The sequence below is a fragment of the Chionomys nivalis genome, chromosome 9 (genome assembly GCF_950005125.1).
Source record: "Chionomys nivalis chromosome 9, mChiNiv1.1, whole genome shotgun sequence".
Taxonomy (NCBI): domain Eukaryota; kingdom Metazoa; phylum Chordata; class Mammalia; order Rodentia; family Cricetidae; genus Chionomys; species Chionomys nivalis.
Window position 1 is genome coordinate 13468483 of NC_080094.1, and position 19207 is coordinate 13487689.

A 19207-nucleotide genomic window follows, 5' to 3' on the forward strand; every position below is an offset into this window, starting at 1 on the left:
TTTTCTTCTCCTTTAGATAATGCCATTTTTATTTCCTTGATGTTGGCTGTCTAGTTCTCTGAGGTGTCAAGAGGAAAAGAATGTGATTAATACAGAAGCTCCTTTATCAGTAACTGCGTGTGTTTTCAGAGAAAAGCTCCCTAAACCTTTGCCTCTGGCGACAGGAACTCGGATCTCCAGAAGTTGTGTGTGTACTAGGAGTGTGAGGGGCTCAACAACAGTGTCGGAGATGATGTTTTCACTACTGTCTGAAACCCTCTCCACTCTACCCTAACACGAGCAGTCCTCCTGAATGAGGTCCTTAGCCAGAAAGTCCCATTTCATTGTCTCTGCGTGTCAACCAAACTGAAAGATGGGTGAAATGAAGGTGGAAAGGCAAACATTTGGCAGACCAAACTAAAAGTGTGTTGGTCTCTGACATAAAAAGTAGTTTGTGGGGCTGGAGAGATGGCTCAGTGGTTAAGAGCATTGCCTGCACTTCCAAAGGTCCTGAGTTCAATTCCCAGCAACCACATGGTGGCTCACAACCATCGGTAATGAGGTCTAGTGCCCTCTTCTGGTCTGCAGACATACGCACAGACAGAATATTGTGTACATAATAAATAAATAAATTTAAAAAAAAAATGTAGTTTGTGTTGAAGATGCAGCTCCGTAGCAGAGAATTTGCCTACTACCACAAAACAAAACTAGTTATGGAGGCCAGCACTTGGTAGACTGACACCGGAGGAGTGTCTTGAACATGGGACTAGCCTATCTCAAAGAAGTAGGAAAGGGGCAGGGAATTAACAGTTCTCTATCTCTAGCTCTATCTTTTTTATAGAGGAAATATATGCCACACCATCTATATATCATTGCTTTCTTTTACTTAAGGAGAATAGATACTACATAGCAATTATGATAAAAATGGCTTAAGTATATAATTGTAAGTGTTCTTTAAATAATCTTTAAATCAAAAATTGTTTTTAGTAACTTGGACATAAAATATCCCCATTCTATCTTGAGCCTCAAATTTTGCCTCAAATTTTCATAATATATAACCACTTTGATCTTGTAATTCCTATATGGTGACATTCACAGACTGGATACAGTGTAATAACCTTTCATATGCAGAGGGAAAGGACAGATTTGACAGAAACTTAGCAGTTAACATAATACCACAGGGAGCAGTATGGTACCTAAAAATTCCAGCACTCCAGGGTATGTGGCAGAAGATCTGAAGTTCAAAGCAGCTTGTGCTACAAGCAGCACTATTTATGTGCACATACTAGGTGTACCCAGTGATAGTATGAGAATTCTGTGATTAGTTAAAGGTAGTGTATTTCCTCCAAATCCTGTCTGTACTTGAAGTGTGTAATGAGCCTGATAGATCAGTAAGCTCTTACAAAGCTTAACTTTTTTCTTCACAATTACATATTTTTTTAAAAAAATTAAGAATCAGAGAGATGCTCAGTGGGTAAAGATACATGCTTGCCTGACTTGATCCCAGGAACCCATGTTGTAGAAGGATATTTGTGAACTTAATTGTAAATTACAGAATCTCCTTCAGTATCAAAGCTCTGGCATCTATTTCTAGTCAAGTCGTACATAGAAAATATATTCTAACTTTAAGTAGAGATTATATTCTTCTGTGTCGTTGTAATTCAGGAGATAAGGAATGATTTGGGCAAACTAAGTTTCTCTGGTTATATAGATTCATGTTTTCTTCAGTTTTGTTAAAAATATCCTTCAGGTCATAATATAGAGACTTCTGATTTAAGTTCTCACTTAAATGAGAACTTAAAAATTGGCAGCTTACAGAGTGAGTGAAGCCTATACTAGACCACTGTAAGCTTTTCTCACTGCCGTGGTCTCGCACATGATTGGAAACTGCTTGGGATTTTTTTAAAAATACATAATTAGTATTTTAAAGTATTCTATTATCTGAGTGTTTAATACCATTTGAGTCATTAGTTGTGATGCTGTTGTCTGCTTCAGTGGAACAAGAGGGATGAAGCTGAACTGCAATAGGAGGCAGTGTCTCTGTCAACTTTGGAACTTCTAATGCATTCATTTATTTTCTGAGAAGATCAGCTGTTATTTTGAGACATTGGTTGGTGTGTTTAGTACTCGATTACCTCTTAGAATATGGTATTTTGTTTTTAACAAAACAATCTTTCACTGCATGCATTTATCGACCTTTCTCTAAGCTCTTAAAATGCTGTTCATCCCATGGCACATGCCATCCTCTCTAAATGAAAGTTGACTAGGAATGGTTTCACCACAACCCATATACAACGTGCTCGTGCTTACCTCAGCTTATAGACGTGAGCGAATCACATTCTTTTATTTTAAAAATTAGTTTCTTTCCTATATCTCATTCTGGAAGATTTCCATCCAATTAAAAAGCAATCCAGAATATGTTAAAAGGCTGTGTTTCACTGTATAGCGACGTTTTAAGACAGTTAATTCTAGCTTCTTTTTAATATAAGAATTATTTACCTTATCCCCACACACACACACACACAAACACAAAAATATCCAACTGACAACCACCTTTGCCTCCCTTTGGACAGGGCAATGTTAAGTTTAGGGTTTGGCAGGGTATTGAAATATAATTAAATTTGTACAAGATAGAGGGACATCTTTTACCTTTTACTTATACCTTTGCTGTATACCTTTAACTTAATAATAAAAACTGCCCAGATGCCAGTATGTCTCTGAATGGATTTCCTCATAACAGCTGGTTGCCATTGTATTTTTCTTTTTTCTTTTTCTTTCTTTTTTCTTTTTATTTTTTATTTTTTGGTTGTTGCTTTCATTTAAAATGTGCTGATGATCTTGTTTTTATTCCGTAGCATTGAACAGATGGGTTGATTATTCTTTACAGATATTAATAAGGCAGCGGAAAGAAGAAATATGAATACGGCTCCATCAAGACCCAGCCCCACACGAAGGTAAAGTACCCTGAAGCAGTGAGTTACCTTGGGAGAGTTGGGCTTTGGGGAATTAAGCCCAACTTCACACAACAAGGGTCTTTTCTTCCCCCCCAACAAATGAGAAACTCTCAAGCAAACAAGAACCTTGTGTGAAGGGCCTTCCTACTTTTTAAAATCATACATCAGGAGATGCAGAGGAAGCTTTGTGTTTTCGGTGACAAAACCAGCAAGTTCAGCTTGCAGCGTGAGTTGCAGGCAATTGGAAGAGGATAAACCTCTATTTTCCCCCAGCTAACGTGTCATTGGGAGCCTTCAGAGCAGGAAGAGGGCCCCAGGGTCGTGTTGGTGTCTGCCTGCCATGCTGCAATGCAACAGGCAGCAGAGATTTGATTCTTCATTGCAAATCGCTGCCGGTCCAGACGTTAACCCAGGTTTGCAGAAAGAGCTGCTTGAGAGATTGCTGCTGTGCCTGTGCTGCAGATCCTGTGTGCTCGCATGTTTGGGTTACTTAATTGAGGGGAAATAAAAAGGGCAAAACACTCCACTTCTCAAAAGTCTTCCTTTTTCTGAGCTTTCCTGCACATAGAGGAAAGGCATTTTCCCAATATGACCTTCCTTCCAGTATAGACAAAAGTCATATCCTTGGTGTGTACTCTCAAGATACAAAGGAAGAACTCTGCTAGTGTTCCATTGAGATTGTATGCACACTTTGTGGTCCCATGGCAACTTGCAAATGGGATGCAGTATGTGCAGTTTCGTGCGGGATGCAAACCAACGCAATGTAGTTGATATCTGATGTCCCTTGAAGGCTCAAGTGTACTCTGGATTTTGCCTTTGCTCCTAAATAAAATGCCAGATTTCCACAGAAACTACAACCCACAATAAACACATTCCAGGCCAGTGAAATGGCTCTGAGGGAACAGGTACTTGGCACTAGCCCAGCTGCTTGAGTTGGGTCCCCAGGACCAACATAGTGGAAGGAGAGAACTGACTCCCGTAAGTCTCTAACCTCCACATGTGTGCGCCGTGGCACCCCCTACACAGAATAAATGTAAATTTTGTTTTGTTCTTGTTTTCTGAGACAGGGTTTCTCTGTGTAGCCCTGGCTGTCCTGGAACATAACTCTGTAGACCAGGGTGGCCTCAAACTCACAGAGATCCGACTGCCTCTGCCTCCTGAGTGCTGGGATTGAAGTTGTGTGCCTCCACTACCCAGCTGTAAATGGAATTTTTAAATGAAACTACATTCCCTACATGAACTAAGTTTAGTTGTTCAGACAGAACCCTAATGTGCAAAGAAATTGAATTCAACACCACACTGCAGCTATGCCGCAGCTGTCACGTGGATGTCCTAGATATCTGTTGGTTTCATTCTACAAGAAGGCATATCATATATTTTTCCTTCTAATTCTTTAATGCCTGTGACAGACTGCAAGTATAACTCAGTTGGTGTTGGGGTCCAATGCTAGCCCGGACCCTCAATTATTTTTCTTAACCAGACCCCAACATAAACTCTCTCTGGACCGGCGTGGAGGAGACAGGAATAAAGACAGGACTCACATGGTTTTATCAGAAGGAGATTCTCAGAGATATCTCATGCTATCTTGAGTTTACATTCTGAAAATTTTCTCGTTTATTCTCCATTCTTTCATACCAAAACTTAACTGAGGTGGAAATACATTAGCATTCTGTCTCCTAGGTAACCAGGTGAATGGCTTTCAGTCCTGTCCACGACTACCTGTCTGCTGTGTACAAGTAGGTTTGATTTAGCATTTCTATTAGATGTCCTCCAAATTACAAAGGAAGGAGCAAAACATCTTGACCTTTTGTTAGGTTAGCTACAGCCTGCCTGGCAGGATACCTGACCCATCTCAGGTGTGGCCTATGGCTTGATGGTTTGGCTGCCATGCCACATAGAAATACAGGCCTACAAGTTGGTTGGTAGAAGGCTTGCCTAGTATATACTAAGCTCTGGTACAGTCCTCAGTACCACATAAACTGCGTGGTGGTACATGCCGTAATCCAGGCACCTGTGAAGTAGACGCTAGAGTTCAAGATCATCATCAACTGCATAGTAAGTTCAAGACTAGCCTGGGATACACTAGAGCTTGTCTTGAAAGAAAAAAGAAAAGAAATGATTGATTGTGGCTTACAAATAAATACTTCATTGGCTGACTTACAGGTGTGCGAGGAGCCTCACATATTATGAAGACACAAATCCTTAAAACTTAAAAAATTTCCATGTAGTATCTCCTTCAGTCAGGCTGTATCTAACTAGTGTAGGTTTGGGGCAGTCACAGTCCCATCTCTATTGTCACTCATTGCCTCAGTAAATATGCAGTGGGTATAGCCAAGAGTTTGCATCCAAGGTCAGAATTGTAATTGCTAATGACTTGAAAGAGGAGATGTGATATGTGTCATTTTCAGAGAGCACTAGTGTGTATTTTTCTCAACCAGGTGGCTTAAATGAATATGGAATGTATAACTATGAAGACATTGACTTTACTAGAAAAATTCTCTCTCTGTGATGCTTGTGGTCTCCGGATAGAATCAGCTATGTTTTTACAGCTGGAAAGACAAAAAGGAAAGTACACACACACTTTCTAGAATAGTCACTCAGGGAGCATGGGAGCACCATGGCACTGAAGCTACATCTGGCCCCTAGGCTGAGAAAATCTGGGCCTGGCATGGGCTTTTGAAACCTTAAAGCACACCCCCAAAGATAGACTTCCTCCAACAAGGCCACACTTCCTCATCCTTCTAATCCTTTCAAACATATGTCACCATTCCTTGGTGACTAAGCATTCAAGTATAAATGCCTATATATTCATTCTTACTCAAACTACTGCAGGAAGGAATAGTATTTTTTTTTCTTTTTTGAAAAATAGTTTCCCACAAGCAAACAAGTATATAAATAGCATTAGACAGAACCCTTTCAAATGATCTCCCTGCCAGATAAACAAATGTGCAGACATCTTGATAGACCTCAGAACTAACCTCTAGACAGATTGTTTGAATGTAGATAGGGTGTGGCTTCTTGCCATGTTCGCAATCAGCAAGACGGGTTGCTAGGCTAGTGCCGTTTGATTAACAGTTTTTCTTGTGATATATGACTGGGTTCCTCGGCATTTAGCACAGTGGTGTTCTGTATGGTTATGCTTATTTTGTTTGAGGGGAAAACAAAATGCTCAAGTTTGGTAAAATTTGTTTTGAGCACCACTTAAAACTTGAACAAAAGAAGCTCAAATTTTTACCTTTAAAAAAAATAGAAATAGATCAAGACAAAGTAAATGTACTGAAATAAAAGTAGTGCTGTTTTTGGTCACTGCTCTACCCATGCTTCCTTCTCTGGACACACCAGCAGAACAGCAGTGGAATACATGAGTAGGTAGGACAGGACTGCCAACCCCTTGGGCGCATGCTTCCAGTCAAAGCCTGAGGTAGCTCAGTGTCAGCAGGTGAGCTGCCTTCATTGAGCAGCCCAAACCCTTCTTCCTATGCCCGTGGTTGCTGTTTTCTGGAGTAAAGCTTGACACTGAACTGGCGACCAGCATTTCCTTTAAGATACACCATTATCTCTTTGTTCTGTCTACTCTAAAACAAAAAATTGTTTTTAGGTGTGCTGGCCAGGCCTTTATAACACTTGTTTTGCTGGACTTTAACCTTGACTGTCAGAACACCTCTGTGTCTCTGGGAGTTTTCACAGGATTATCACCTCTTTAGATGTCTCTGAACACAGTTCTGCTGGGCTTGCTCAGTGTTCAGTAAGGTACCTCCCTAATGATTCCAGCTGTCAAAGTGTAATTCTGACTCTGTTGACCTGGCCAAGCATAGAATCTGCATGAGGGCTCCTTATTCACAATCACATTTCAGCCTGGATCTTTATTGCACAGCCCTTGGGCTGCTTCCTTAGACCACTTTAGTGCACGGCACACTTATCCAGGTTGTCTGTAGCTGGTCAACAGGCATTGGTCTGCTTTCGGGGACTGAGTTAGAATTCTCATGACCCAGATTTTTGAAGTTGCCATTTTCAGTTTACCTTGAAAACCAAATTTTGCAACATACCCTTGTGCCAGTGTGGCCTCAAATACTATTTCCTAAACCTTCCCATATGACCTAAAGAACAATAAATAGAATTACTTTCTCCACAACAAAAGCTCCTTAGGGGGTTTTCCCCTTTACATTTTTGAAGGATATTGACCATATATATATATGCCTCTCTGGTGAGAGCTCATCAGAAGTAACCCAGCTCTGGACAGATTTCCTATATGGCCTCAGTGTTTTCACCTTGTCCATGTGGCCTTAACTTCTTCCATAATTGCTTGTTCCATTTGGTATAAGATTGCCCCAACTTTCAGTGGCATCACAGTGGAAGACTCTCAGGTGTGATTTACCTCTTCAAGAAAAGTCATCAGATCTCAAGAAGTGCCACTTCTATCAATGGAGGAGCCAACATGCTTCCCAGGGAGAAGCTTGAGCACCTAAAGAATTCGGACCTGTGAAGTGTACATCTCATTGTACCTCATTTCCTACAAGTATTTGATGATAGAATTCTACAAGTCCCTTATTTCTCACTGCCTGGGGCTGTCATGGTGGAGGCTCAGCGCCACACTACATTTAGATAATGGTATTTGTGGGCAGGATCTATAAAAAGCTGATGAAGGATTTTTCTCAGGATCAAATGAAGGCTAATCCTCCCAATACTTCGGTGGACACAGGAAGAAAGGAGTCAGTGACAAGAAAGAAAAGAAAAGAAAGAAAGAAAGAAAGAAAGAAAGAAAGAAAGAAAGAAAGAAAGAAAGAAAGAAAGAAAGAAAAGAAAGAAAGAAGATAGGGCCTTTCTCCTGAACCTCCTGGACTGCCAAAACCAAGGAACACTGTCCTGGATCTGACGTTTCAAGCTGGCTGAAAAACAGCTCAAGTCCAGCTCAGCCTTTTAAGCTGACCATCTGTCGGTTCTTCTCTGTATGCTTTCAAATGCCTAGTACCCTCCAAGCTCCTTTAGTGCCCAGCAAGAAAGCCTGTCAACCAGAAGCAAGTCACTGCTATTGAGCCATGGTTTTTCCCCCTCACCTATCCCTGCCTTATCTCTAGAATGTTGCCCAGTGATTTGATTGTCTCTTAAAGAGCATTTGCCTCCCCTTCCCTCTCCCCCGAATAGATCATGAACATGGAGCAAAATTGTGTGTTAACCACCTGTCACCCTCTGTGATCTCTGGTGCTGCTGCCTAACTGCCGTGTTGTGTTCGTTTGTGGTCTCTAGTGGTGTAGTACATGACAGTGTGCTGTTTCGGCTTCCCTTTGTAAACACTGCTAGTGCAGTGACCTTGTGAGCTTTCTGTGCTCCAGAAACCTGCTTGTAACATACCTACCATCTAAGGTCAAGCTCCTCAGGCAGGAGTTTGCCCTCTGCCAGCTCTGGATACTGAACACAGCACTACCTTGTTAACTGTTTTTGTTTTTGAGAAAGGTGGTGGGATCAAAAACAGGAGGGTCATTGCTCTGAGAATGTTATTTGGGTCCTAGAGTAGCCCTAACAGGATTTTATTGTTTCATTTTTGTCTCTGCAACAACAGTGCTCTGCCATGTTGTTCATCTGGAGGAGGGAAGCGTTTGCCTTTTTGTTTTGGAGAATTACTGTCTTTACTGCCCTCACTGCCACCACTCCTTTGCTTCCATCCATTCCCCTTTGGGAATATTGTCCCTTTTGCATGTTTATCCGGAAGAGAATTATTAGCTTTGTTGCACATGGACTTCAGAGTCTTTGAGGGAAGGGGAAGGAATGTTGTGTCATACAAGAAGTATGGACCCAGGCTATGAGGACAGGGTTGTTAAGAGTCAGCCTGCAAAGGTAAACTACCAGGTAAGATGCTTCAGTGGGGTGGAAAGAATAAGAACGACTTGGTGGCAGCGTGTAGGAGCACCACAAAAATAAAAACAGTAATAACAAGAGCCAGCTATGGCATTCATAATTGTCATAAGGCTGCAGATAACATGCTGTGATACATGGGGTTCTTATCCACATTCTCCCAGCCCAAGGCCTGTGTGGTCCTCAGTCCATCAGACTCATGCTATTTCAGCCCTGATTGCCAAGAACACTTGAAATCTGATTCCACCTCTAATGACTACTTCTAATCGCTCCCCAAGGCAGGTTTATCTGCTGGTCATTAATAATCTAAAAATACTTTGTATTTGTCACTTCCTGTCGTATCCTGACTGTTTGCCCACATTTACACTGCAGCAGATGTTCCACATAGCAGGACAGTTCTGTGATACAGTAGGAGCTTGGCAGTCTTGGTTAGTCTGCACTCGATTCTGGTAAAGAATGTTCGGCACCCATTTAAACACCTGGCTGCTGCTGTGTGACAGTGCTAACAAATCAAAGAGTACTGATGAGCCCTAAAATAGAGGACCAGAATTGCCACAGCTGTTCTGGAAACTGAGGCAGAAAGCTCTCTTGAACCTAGAGTTTAAGACCAGCCTAAACAACCTTACAAGCCCCTCATCTGGGGGAGGGAGGGCAAAAAATGTGTCGAAAACAAAATTGCATTTAAATTGTTTTTGCTGTGGCTGTAAGGATGAAGAGAAACCAAGGCTTTCTCAAGCCAATGGCATTGTAATAAATGCCTCATATGTACAGTGGTGATGAATGCCAGAATCTCAACAGAGATCAGTACAGACATTTCCTGAACTCCTTGCTGTATCTTAAGGGCACAGTCTTCAAGACAGCATTCTGTCAGTAGGGAGTCTATGTGAACAGGTGCCACCAACCTGCCACTGGGCAATTTTTTTGTTTTGTAAACAATATAAAGTGTATTTACATTCAGGCAGCCGCTCTGTGATATATCCTTAAAGGAATATTGTTGCACATGTGGTCCATTGTTGATTAAAATGTTGTGTGCCGTGTGACCATTACCTCAGGACAATTTGCTGAGTGCAGTAGTAGTGTGTGTAGGACACGCCCCTCCCAGCGTAGTTCTGTGTGGTATGTTTTTAGGGCAGAATCAGATGACATCTTTGTCCTGTAGATTTTGCAGTCTACTAGTGAATCTTCATACTAGTCAGTATGAGAAAGTACAGTTGTTGGGGTGGGATGCAGCTCAGTGGTAGAGCACCCACTTTTAACATGCATGATACCATGAGTTTAACCCCTAGTACCACCCCCCAAAAATTATAGCCTTGACATTTTAGAAGCAGAAAGTAATTTTTTCCATACTTATTAGTCATGTCTCACTGTGTAACCCTCACTGTATAGCTGTCTGTATTCCCTTTGTGTGCTAGACTAGCCACAAAGTCAATGGCAATCCTTCCACCTTACCCTCCTGAGTGCTGGAGTTTCAGTCAGATGTGGCACACACACCTGTAATCCCAGCACTCGGTGGGAGACAGGAAGATCATGAATCTAGGCTATGAGACCCTGTCTCAGATATCAAAAAATAAACTTATGAGAATCAGGGCGTAGGGGATATTTCTATACTGAAACCTAAAAATGGGATCTGGGTCCATCCTGCTGCACCAGAGGATCAGGAAAGATCTCAACTGGGTGTAGATGAAAGGTCCATACAGTAAACCGTGGAGGAAGGAAGTGCTGCAGGGTTGAGGAACTTAGGGACCAAGATTGTTAAGGCCCTTCCTACCCGTGGTGGAAATTATTTACTGAATTTAAATACTGTGAGAAATGAACAAAAGAGTTTTACTACATAAATATTCCAGCAAGAGCAGAAAGAGTTCTAGAAGGTTCTAACTCTGGTTTAGAAGTTAGCATTGGGTAGTACCAGTGAAGGTAAAGTGGACAGAACTGATGCCAGCTTTCAGAGAAGTAAACTAACATGTGTGTTTTAGACAGAACTTGGAGCCCAAGTGACTCTCAGTCATGTCATTTACTGAAGTCGAGAGCTGTGGTGGAGCCTGTTGCGGAAGATCAAAAGTTGAGGACAGGCATTATGGAGGATGTAATCCTGCTGGTGGGTCAGGAGGAAGTGGCTGGAAAATGGCACATGGGCTTGCTTGTGAGGATTGGTGGCACTTGGATTCATGTAGGAAATAGAGAAGCCATATGAACAGAAGTGTGCAAACAGGTGTGTTTGTGAATTAAGTCATAAAAGCAACTTAGGTTGAACCAGTAAACAAGGAGGAAATAGTGGAAAAGGACCTAAAAAGATTCTGTGCAAAGAGACTGCTACCAGCAGCAGAACAAGAGCTGATTGTTTTAGAACTGTTAGCTTGGCATACCAGACTGCTCACTTTTTCTCTTGTGATTGAGTGTCCTGTTAGATTTTTCAACTGGTTTCTATATATACTGTAAAAATTAGTCCTCCGGTTACTTTGTATGAGATTGTATCTGAGCAGGGTGATAGATGGAGTAACTGTCCTTAAAATTCTAGTCCTGCTCTCTCTGTTGAAGGGCTGTGTTTGAGAGGGAAGATTTGAAGGGTGGCACTTTATAAAGAGCTGAAAGGTTGGCTTTTCCTTTATGAACCTTGACCCTTACTGTGCCCTGTAGTCCTGACCCATGAAGTCTTTTTCAGATAACTGATCATGGGAGGAAATAGCATGTAGGGGAAAGAACACTCACTTTGAAAACCTGTTGTGATGGAAGAGCTAACTCGGCATGTGTGAGAAGCACTGCGTAATGCCTGAAGCCCGATGACTACTACTACTCCAGCCACAACTTTTGGCTTTTGTTTGCGCATACTTCTTTTGATGCTATAATCTTTGAGGTTCTGGAACCTTCTAGGACTTATTGTTAACAAGATGGGGACTGTCCTAACATTTTCAGTTATGTTCTCACTGTGTGTGCTGTATTTCAGAGAAAAATATTTGGAGGGAGGTGGCATTCTCCTATAAAGAACTGAAGGATTGGCCACCCAAAGTTTCTTTGTCTTAGCATGTTTTTGTTAACTCCCACAGGGATCCATATGGCTTTGGAGATAGTCGAGATACAAGGCGTGATCGGTCTCCAATTCGAGGAAGTCCAAGGCGAGAACCCAGGGATGGCAGGAATGGCCGAGATGCCCGGGATAGCAGAGACATTCGAGACCCTCGGGACTTGCGGGACCACAGAGACAGCCGGGACATTCGGGATCACAGAGACAGCAGAAGTATACGTGATGCTCGGGACCTGAGGGATTTTCGGGACTTTCGTGATCTAAGAGACTCTAGAGATTTTCGAGATCATCGAGATCCTGTGTATGACAGATACAGAGACATAAGAGACTCCCGAGACCCTCTGTACAGGTATGTCCAAAGCTTGTCCATCTGCCGTTTTGTTGGCAACTTTTCTTAGTTGTATTTGGGGGCACTTACTGAAAATTCTGTATAAGTGACCTTGCATTTCCTTATATTCCTATCAAGTAGCACTCATTAAGTTTGATGAATGTGTAAAAGATTGATGAATTGTGCTTATTATTAAAAGCATCTGGAGCTGGGTGGTGGTGGTGGCACACTCCTTTAATCCCAATACTCAGGAGGCAGAAGCAGGATCTCTGAGCTTGAGGCTAGCCTGGTCTGCTGCAGGAGCTCCTTCTCCTTCAGCCAATATCCTTTAAGATACCACCCCGCTTGGGCATGGTCTCTTTTGCTTTAAAAAGCAGTGATAGCCCTGCTTTCTCTCTCTTGCTTCCGGCTCTGCTTCCAGCTACTAGATTCTGTACCTGGTCTCAAAGAGGGCTGTTGTCTAGGACAGTGATCTGTAAGTTTTCCCTTTAAGTAAATAACCCTTTTATTAATCATAATTCCAAGCTGGTGTGGCATTGTTTGGTGACTTACGTCTACACTGGTCTACAGAGTGAGTTCCAGTAGAGCCAGGAGAAGCCCTTTCTCAAAAAAACTAAAAAGCATCTGAATCGTCCATGTTGTGAAAGACAGTGTTATACAAATGAAAGCAGAAGCAAATCCATAAAGACAAGAGATCGCTGGGGCTGGGGAATTTTAAGATTTAGTTGTTTATTTTATGTATATGCATGTATGACTTTATGCCAGAAGAGGGCATCAGATTCCACTATACATGATTGTGAACCACCATGTGGTTGATGGAGATTGAGTTCAGGATCTTTGGAAGAGCAGCCAGTGTTCTTTAACTGAGCCATCCCTCCAGCCCCCTTACTACAGTTTTTTTCAAGTAGAGGGAAGAGAGATGAGAAGGCATAAAATGGTTCCTCTGACAGCCATGTGCTCCAGTGCTGTCTTTATTCCATCTCTCTTCATCCCAAGTCCGTATCATTTTGTGAGATGAGTTAACTTAGTCACAGCCCCAGAGACAATAAACAAGTCCTACATACAAACCTGGATTCCAAAATTCTGTGACTACCTTGGAGGGACTTTGGTTTTGAAGTATTCTCTCCATCTGAGTTTTGCTGGATAAGACAGTGTTGTAACTTGAGAAATTGTCCCTAACTTTTCAGGAGGGAAGGCTCTTACGACCGCTATCTGAGGATGGATGACTACTGCCGGAGAAAGGATGACTCTTACTTCGACCGCTACAGAGACAGCTTTGATGGACGAGGTCCTCGTACAAAAGGTGAAGTCGCAACAATGTGTTCCTGTTACTGGGGGAGAGTCATTTATTAACACCACTGCTTCCACACAAAGGGCTTAGTGACCCAGCCAGGCAATCCACAAATGTTAATGTTGATGTTTAAATGCAAATTAGCACCATCCTGTAGGTTGGTCATCTCACCGGAAATGAGAGTGTCCAGCAGTGAGGAGGAGACGTCACAGGTGAAGGCTCTGAGACGTACTTACCTTTTTGCTTGTTTTGCAGGTAGCTGACCACACATATAGTGAGGGGTTTGTGTGTCTCTATCATGCTTACTTAACAGCTTCTCTTTAGGTAAAGGCAAGCATGGGTGTTACTTTTTACCACCTACGTTTCTCAACTCTGTCTTCAAAATTTTCTTATTGTTTTATACTAGCCAGATAAGAGATGGGAGGGACCTCACTACAGATGTCCAGAGTATAGTCACTCTTGCCCATTTGACTAGCACAGGCATTATAAAAATTGTACTTTGGTTGGTTGGCTGGTTTGTTTGTTCAAAAAAAGTACAAAAATTCACATTGGAATAGTAATGAAATATATCTGCCAAATGGGCAGAAGTTAAAAGAATAGCAATGCCCAGTGTTGGGTAAGGTATTCAGAGAAATAGACAATGGCTGATTTACTTTCTGGTTTAGAGATAGCCGAGGCCTACCTCCACCTCCATGGCATAGACCATCTTGCCCAACTTTTTTCTATTTTCTTTTTTTTTTTTTTTTTTTTTTTTTTTAGTTTTTTTTTTTTTAGTTTTTCGAGACAGGGTTTCTCTGTAGCTTTGGAGCCTGTCCTGGCACTAGTTCTTGTAGACCAGGCTGGCCTCGAACTCAGAGATCCGCCTGCCTCTGCCTCCCGAGTGCTGGGATTAAAGGTGTGCGCCACCACCACCCGGCTTCTATTTTCTTTTTTTAAAAAAAGAAAAGTAGCCCATGCTGGCTTTGCAGTTCGATTTGTAAGCCAGGCTGACCTTGAAGTCAGCAGTCCTCCTGCCTCAATCTTCCAAGTTCTAGGATTATACAGGCATGAGTCACCACACTGGTTGATCTACCTTTATTAAATAAATGGTTAACAGCCTTTCTTGGAGGATCATATAAAGCGCTACAGTGACCAAGGCCTGTCACCCATGGTTTAATCTTGGTGGATTTAAGATAGTAGAAAATAATAAAAATGGTTAATTTTGAGAGATGTATATGAGGATTAATTTAGAATGTCTTAATTACATTATGGAAGGACAGCCCTTACTTCCAATTTCCCTGTTGGTGTCTTGCAGAGCGTTTGAAACGTGAGGAAAGACGTAGAGAGGAGCTTTATCGTCAGTATTTTGAGGAGATCCAGCGACGCTTTGATGCTGAGAGGCCTGTGGACTGCTCTGTTATTGTGGTCAACAAACAGACTAAGTAAGAACCCGTGCTTCCTTCTCCTCAGTGTGGAAAAGCATCAGAAAAATGGAAGGTTTTGCTTAGCACTCCACTAGACCGGTATCTTCTTAGCTTAGCAAACCTGCTGAAGATAAGACTTTGCTTTCCTGGTATTTTTTTCTCTCTCTCTCTTCTCCTTCCCCCTTGGTATTCTCTCTCTCTGTGTGTGTGTGTGTGTGTGTGTGTGTGTGCGCGCGTGCCTGTGCATGTGTGTGTGTGTTCCTGTACACACATGAGCATATGTGTATGGATGCTGCAGAAGTCAGGGGACAGCATAGGCCCTCCCTCTATTACTCCCTGCCTTGTTCCTTTGAGAAAGGGCCTCTTAGCATGCCTTTAATCCAAGTACTCAGGAGGCAGAGGCAGCACGATCTCTTGAGTTTGAGGCCAGCCTGTTCTGTAGAGTGAGTTCCAGGACAGCCAGAGCTGTTAGACACAGAAACTCTGTCTTGACAAAGAGAGAGAGACAGGGACAGAGAAAGGGCCTCTTGATCAACCTAGAACTACTGTTACCTGCTAGGTTGTTGTTCTCACTCAGCTAGCGCTCTCAACTGCTAAGCCATTTTCAATTATTATTCTTTCAAAAGTCTTAGATTTTTTGTGTGCGACTAAACTGACTTACTATAATAACTTCTATGTCTGATTTTATCACTTTGGATAGGGGCCCAGAATATTGTAATTTACTAGGGCTAAGTTGTTTGCTATAGATTTAGTGATGAGATTAGCCCAGTAGAACCATATGATCTACGAGTAAGGTTGGGAGTATAGTCTAGTCAAGAAAAATAATTTATCTCCTCCACTTCCATAAGGGGCAGTCTTGAATGGAACAGAGCCTGGCCTTACTGAAGTGACCACATTAGTCAAGTCAAAGTCCACGATACCTCTCTGTTCCACTCTGTCCAGCTTACACATTTGGCCATGGCTATGTTCTGTTTCCCTATGTAGTTAGATAATCTGTATATTTTCTAGCCATTTGCAGTTAGAAAAGTTCATTTCAAAGTGCAGTGGCTCTGGAAGTTGATGTTAAAACACTAGCCATTAGGCAAGAGTTCACAGGCTTTGAGTTGCCCTGCCTTGTCTAGATGCCAAATAAATAGCCACTATTTTCTGAGTACCTACCCAGTATGACCCCCGAGTGTCTTATCCCATACAACCCCCTGGGTGATTTGCATAAACAGTTTTTATCATCACTAATTATATGTGTGTCATTCAGCAAGGGGGAGGTAGATGGAGGGGCTAGGTCCTGGGACTGCAGTAGTAATAAACAAACACGTCGTCCTATCTGCCTTTAGCTCTCAGCCTAGTGAGAAAGGTGACAGAAAAAGCATATGAGTGAGTCTTAAGCTGGGAAGAGGTTAGGGATTTAAGTTGGAGGGAAGATGAAGAAAATGACAGGCACTGAGCCATGTTCCTCATTTACTAGCTTTAGAAGAAAAAAGCTGAATTTGATAAGAGACAAACTTGCTCCATAGCTTTATAACTTTACAGATAAATCCTGGAACTTAAATCCAAACATATTTCTAACATCAAAACCCAGACTTTTCTTCCCATTGTGTTCCCAAGCAGCCTCCCCAAGGGATGAGAAGTACACCAGGTCTTAGCCATTGGCAGTAAGACTAGAGAATCAAAAGAAAGGTGTCAGTTGGTCATAGTGAGGCATGCCTATAGTCTCTGCATTCCAGAGTAAAGGTAGAATTGCTTCAGGGCTGGCCTGGACTACATGGTAAAATCCTGTTTTGAGATGTACACATATACTTCAGAACCCTGGGACTGCTATACTGCAGAACCTGTGTAGTATGTCCAGACAGTATACCTAAGAAAACCCTACTGATGGAGGAGAAAGATGTTTAGATTTTTGCCTTCCAGGTAGAAACTGCCCAGTAAATATCATTGATCATTAATACTGTCTGTTCAAATAAGTTCATTAGATGCTCTGGACAAAATCAGATATGAAAGCTCGACAGATCCTGATAAACTAAAACCTAGAAAGGAGCTGCACATTAATCCAATTCCCAGTCATCTAAGATCTGACCTAAGGCCAGCTTCACCAAGTCGAGGATTAAAATTTTCATGCGGACTGTGCAGGGTAGTGCAGAGTCCTGCATGATTGCCCAGTTTGGGGGGGGGTTTATTCGGTATATCTGGTTGCTGAGAAATGACATGATATTGATGCATGCTGTAACTGCTAAGCCTAGGTGTTGCCATGGTGGACTGACAGGGAGCCTGTGGGTCGTCGAACAAATGTCCCTTTGCACCAGGAAGAGGACTGCACCTGGGTGCTCAGAGAAAAGATGAATAAAGAAGGTTGTAAAGAAATGGTCCCTGGTTTTTTGGCTTATCTCTTACACTCTTCATGGAGAATGAATGAGAGTCAGCAGTGGTGAGGCTGAAGACAAAGAAGAGAAAGAAAAGGAAAGGAGTTTGATGCAGAACCCGTGATACATGCTTAGATCCATGGCAGAGGCAGAAGAAAAGGGTGGTGAGGAGCTTGACAGAATAAAGCCTATTTGGAAGAAGCCTGGCGACATCAGTAAAGACCTCCCCAAGTACTCCACCAGCAATTGGGAGGAACACTGGACTGCATAATCACAAGTTAGCCCCTTAGGATCTGAATTTTACTAGAGTCATTGTGGATTCCAAGAATCTCCTTCTTAAGTATTTCCTGTGAAATGTTGCATCAAAGCAAAATTTAGAAAGCTATCAAAATGAATTTGGTAAAATCAAAAAATGCTTAGAATTGTTTATTCATTGAAGTGGTAGAAGATAGGCTGGAGAGGTGGCTCAGGAGTTCAGTGCACTCCTGACTGCTCTTCCAGAGGACCACGGTTCAATCTCAGCACCCACATGGCAGCCAGCAACCCTCTTTAGTTAGTCCCAGAGGATCCAGTGCCCACTTTTGGTCCCCTGGGACACAAGGTACATGGTACACAGACATACATGCAGACAAAGACATTTAACCACATGAAATGAAAATAAACGTTTTAAATGTAATAAATTGGTGGACGATGAAGAGAAACTACAAAAAGTTTTGTGAAGCCTTCCCTCCAGGTTGGATATTCTCACAATTTATACCATACAACATGGCTGCTTTGGGGGATAAGGTGGGTTCTTCTAAAGACCAGAGTGAAAAAAAACAGAAAGACATCTGTTTTCTCCCAGGGGAGCCCTCTATGAACCATCTCCAAGGAGTGGCTCAGAAGTGATCTGTGTGACTGAACTCCTTGGTGCTGTGTCCAGTAGCTGAAGAGTTTAAGGTGAAGATATGTCAGTTACAAAAGTAGCTTGGGACATCCAGAACATGGACAACAGGAAGAGAACATCAAGTTTGAAAACTTAGCAAAATTATTAAATATCTTAGGAAAAAGATTGAAAACCTGGTTGTGTCAGATCTCTTGGTGACATCCTTATACTATTGTTGTCATGAGCACTTACGGGTAGACAGCAAATAAAAAAAAATCATGATGGTTTGACCCCTGAGAAACAACAGCCTTGGGGATAAGAGACAGCAGATGACCCACTGGAGATCCACCCTAACCACTCCATTGTTGAGATCTTAAGACAGAAGCCAGAGGCTGATGGGAGTGGCAAGTCTGGAGCTATGCTCCTGTCCTGTGGCTCCAGTTGGGAACTCCCAAGATGTACTCTAGCAGGCCCTACAGGATACTCAGGCTTTCAGTGTTGGGGAGTGTGAGCCTGCTGCTGTGAGACATGCTGCCCTTTGGAATGAAGAAGCAGACAGGCTTCTCCAGAAAAAGCATGTCTCCACGTGCTCAGTTCCCCTTCATCCCTTCTGACACTGTCTTTGCCGTGACTGAGAGTGGAGGTGTTATCATTTTAAACATCTGAGTGGCATGAGAACAAAGGTGAAGATGAAGTTTCTTCCATGTAAGTGAAGCTGTGATGACTCGAGCACGAAGTGAAGCTGGTGATGCTTCCTGGTGTCACCTCATACTGTAACTGCCAACTTTATGATCCAAAGTATTCAGCTATGAAGCTGAAGTCCTTAGTATGCCAAGTCTTTCCTTGTGGAAGTGTTGGAGCTATACCTTGATGTTCTAAGACTCATGAAATGGCTCACATTTCTTCTTGTATGTCCTCTTTACTATTCCCTCTGGTTCATTTATGGACTGGTCCTCTGGAAACAATTTGCTGAGCTAAATTTAGTGGGAAGTATTCTCCATGATACTTGTTTTCCAAGTTAAAGTGCCAGGGAACCGAATGATGAACTCCCAAGGTCTGAACAAGCTGGTTGGGACTAACAGAGCAAGACTCTGAATAGAAATAGTGCCCAGTGATAGTCAGCTTTAACTAGTAGATGAGATAGAGGGACAGGTGTCAAATACT

At 42.3% G+C, this 19207-nt stretch overlaps 1 protein-coding gene across 2 annotated transcripts in view; it reads left to right on the forward strand.

The window, feature by feature from the left end:
- Ncoa5 (nuclear receptor coactivator 5) overlaps positions 1-19207 on the forward strand; it is a 33246-nt gene that overhangs the window by 10044 nt on the left and 3995 nt on the right. For both annotated transcript variants that reach the window (XM_057780549.1, XM_057780550.1), the window contains exons 2-5: positions 2867-2933; positions 11825-12151; positions 13318-13433; positions 14716-14842. In XM_057780549.1, coding sequence (XP_057636532.1) covers positions 2896-2933; positions 11825-12151; positions 13318-13433; positions 14716-14842 — 608 coding nt within the window. In that variant the 5' untranslated portion in view covers positions 2867-2895. The remainder of the gene's footprint in view (positions 1-2866; positions 2934-11824; positions 12152-13317; positions 13434-14715; positions 14843-19207) is intronic.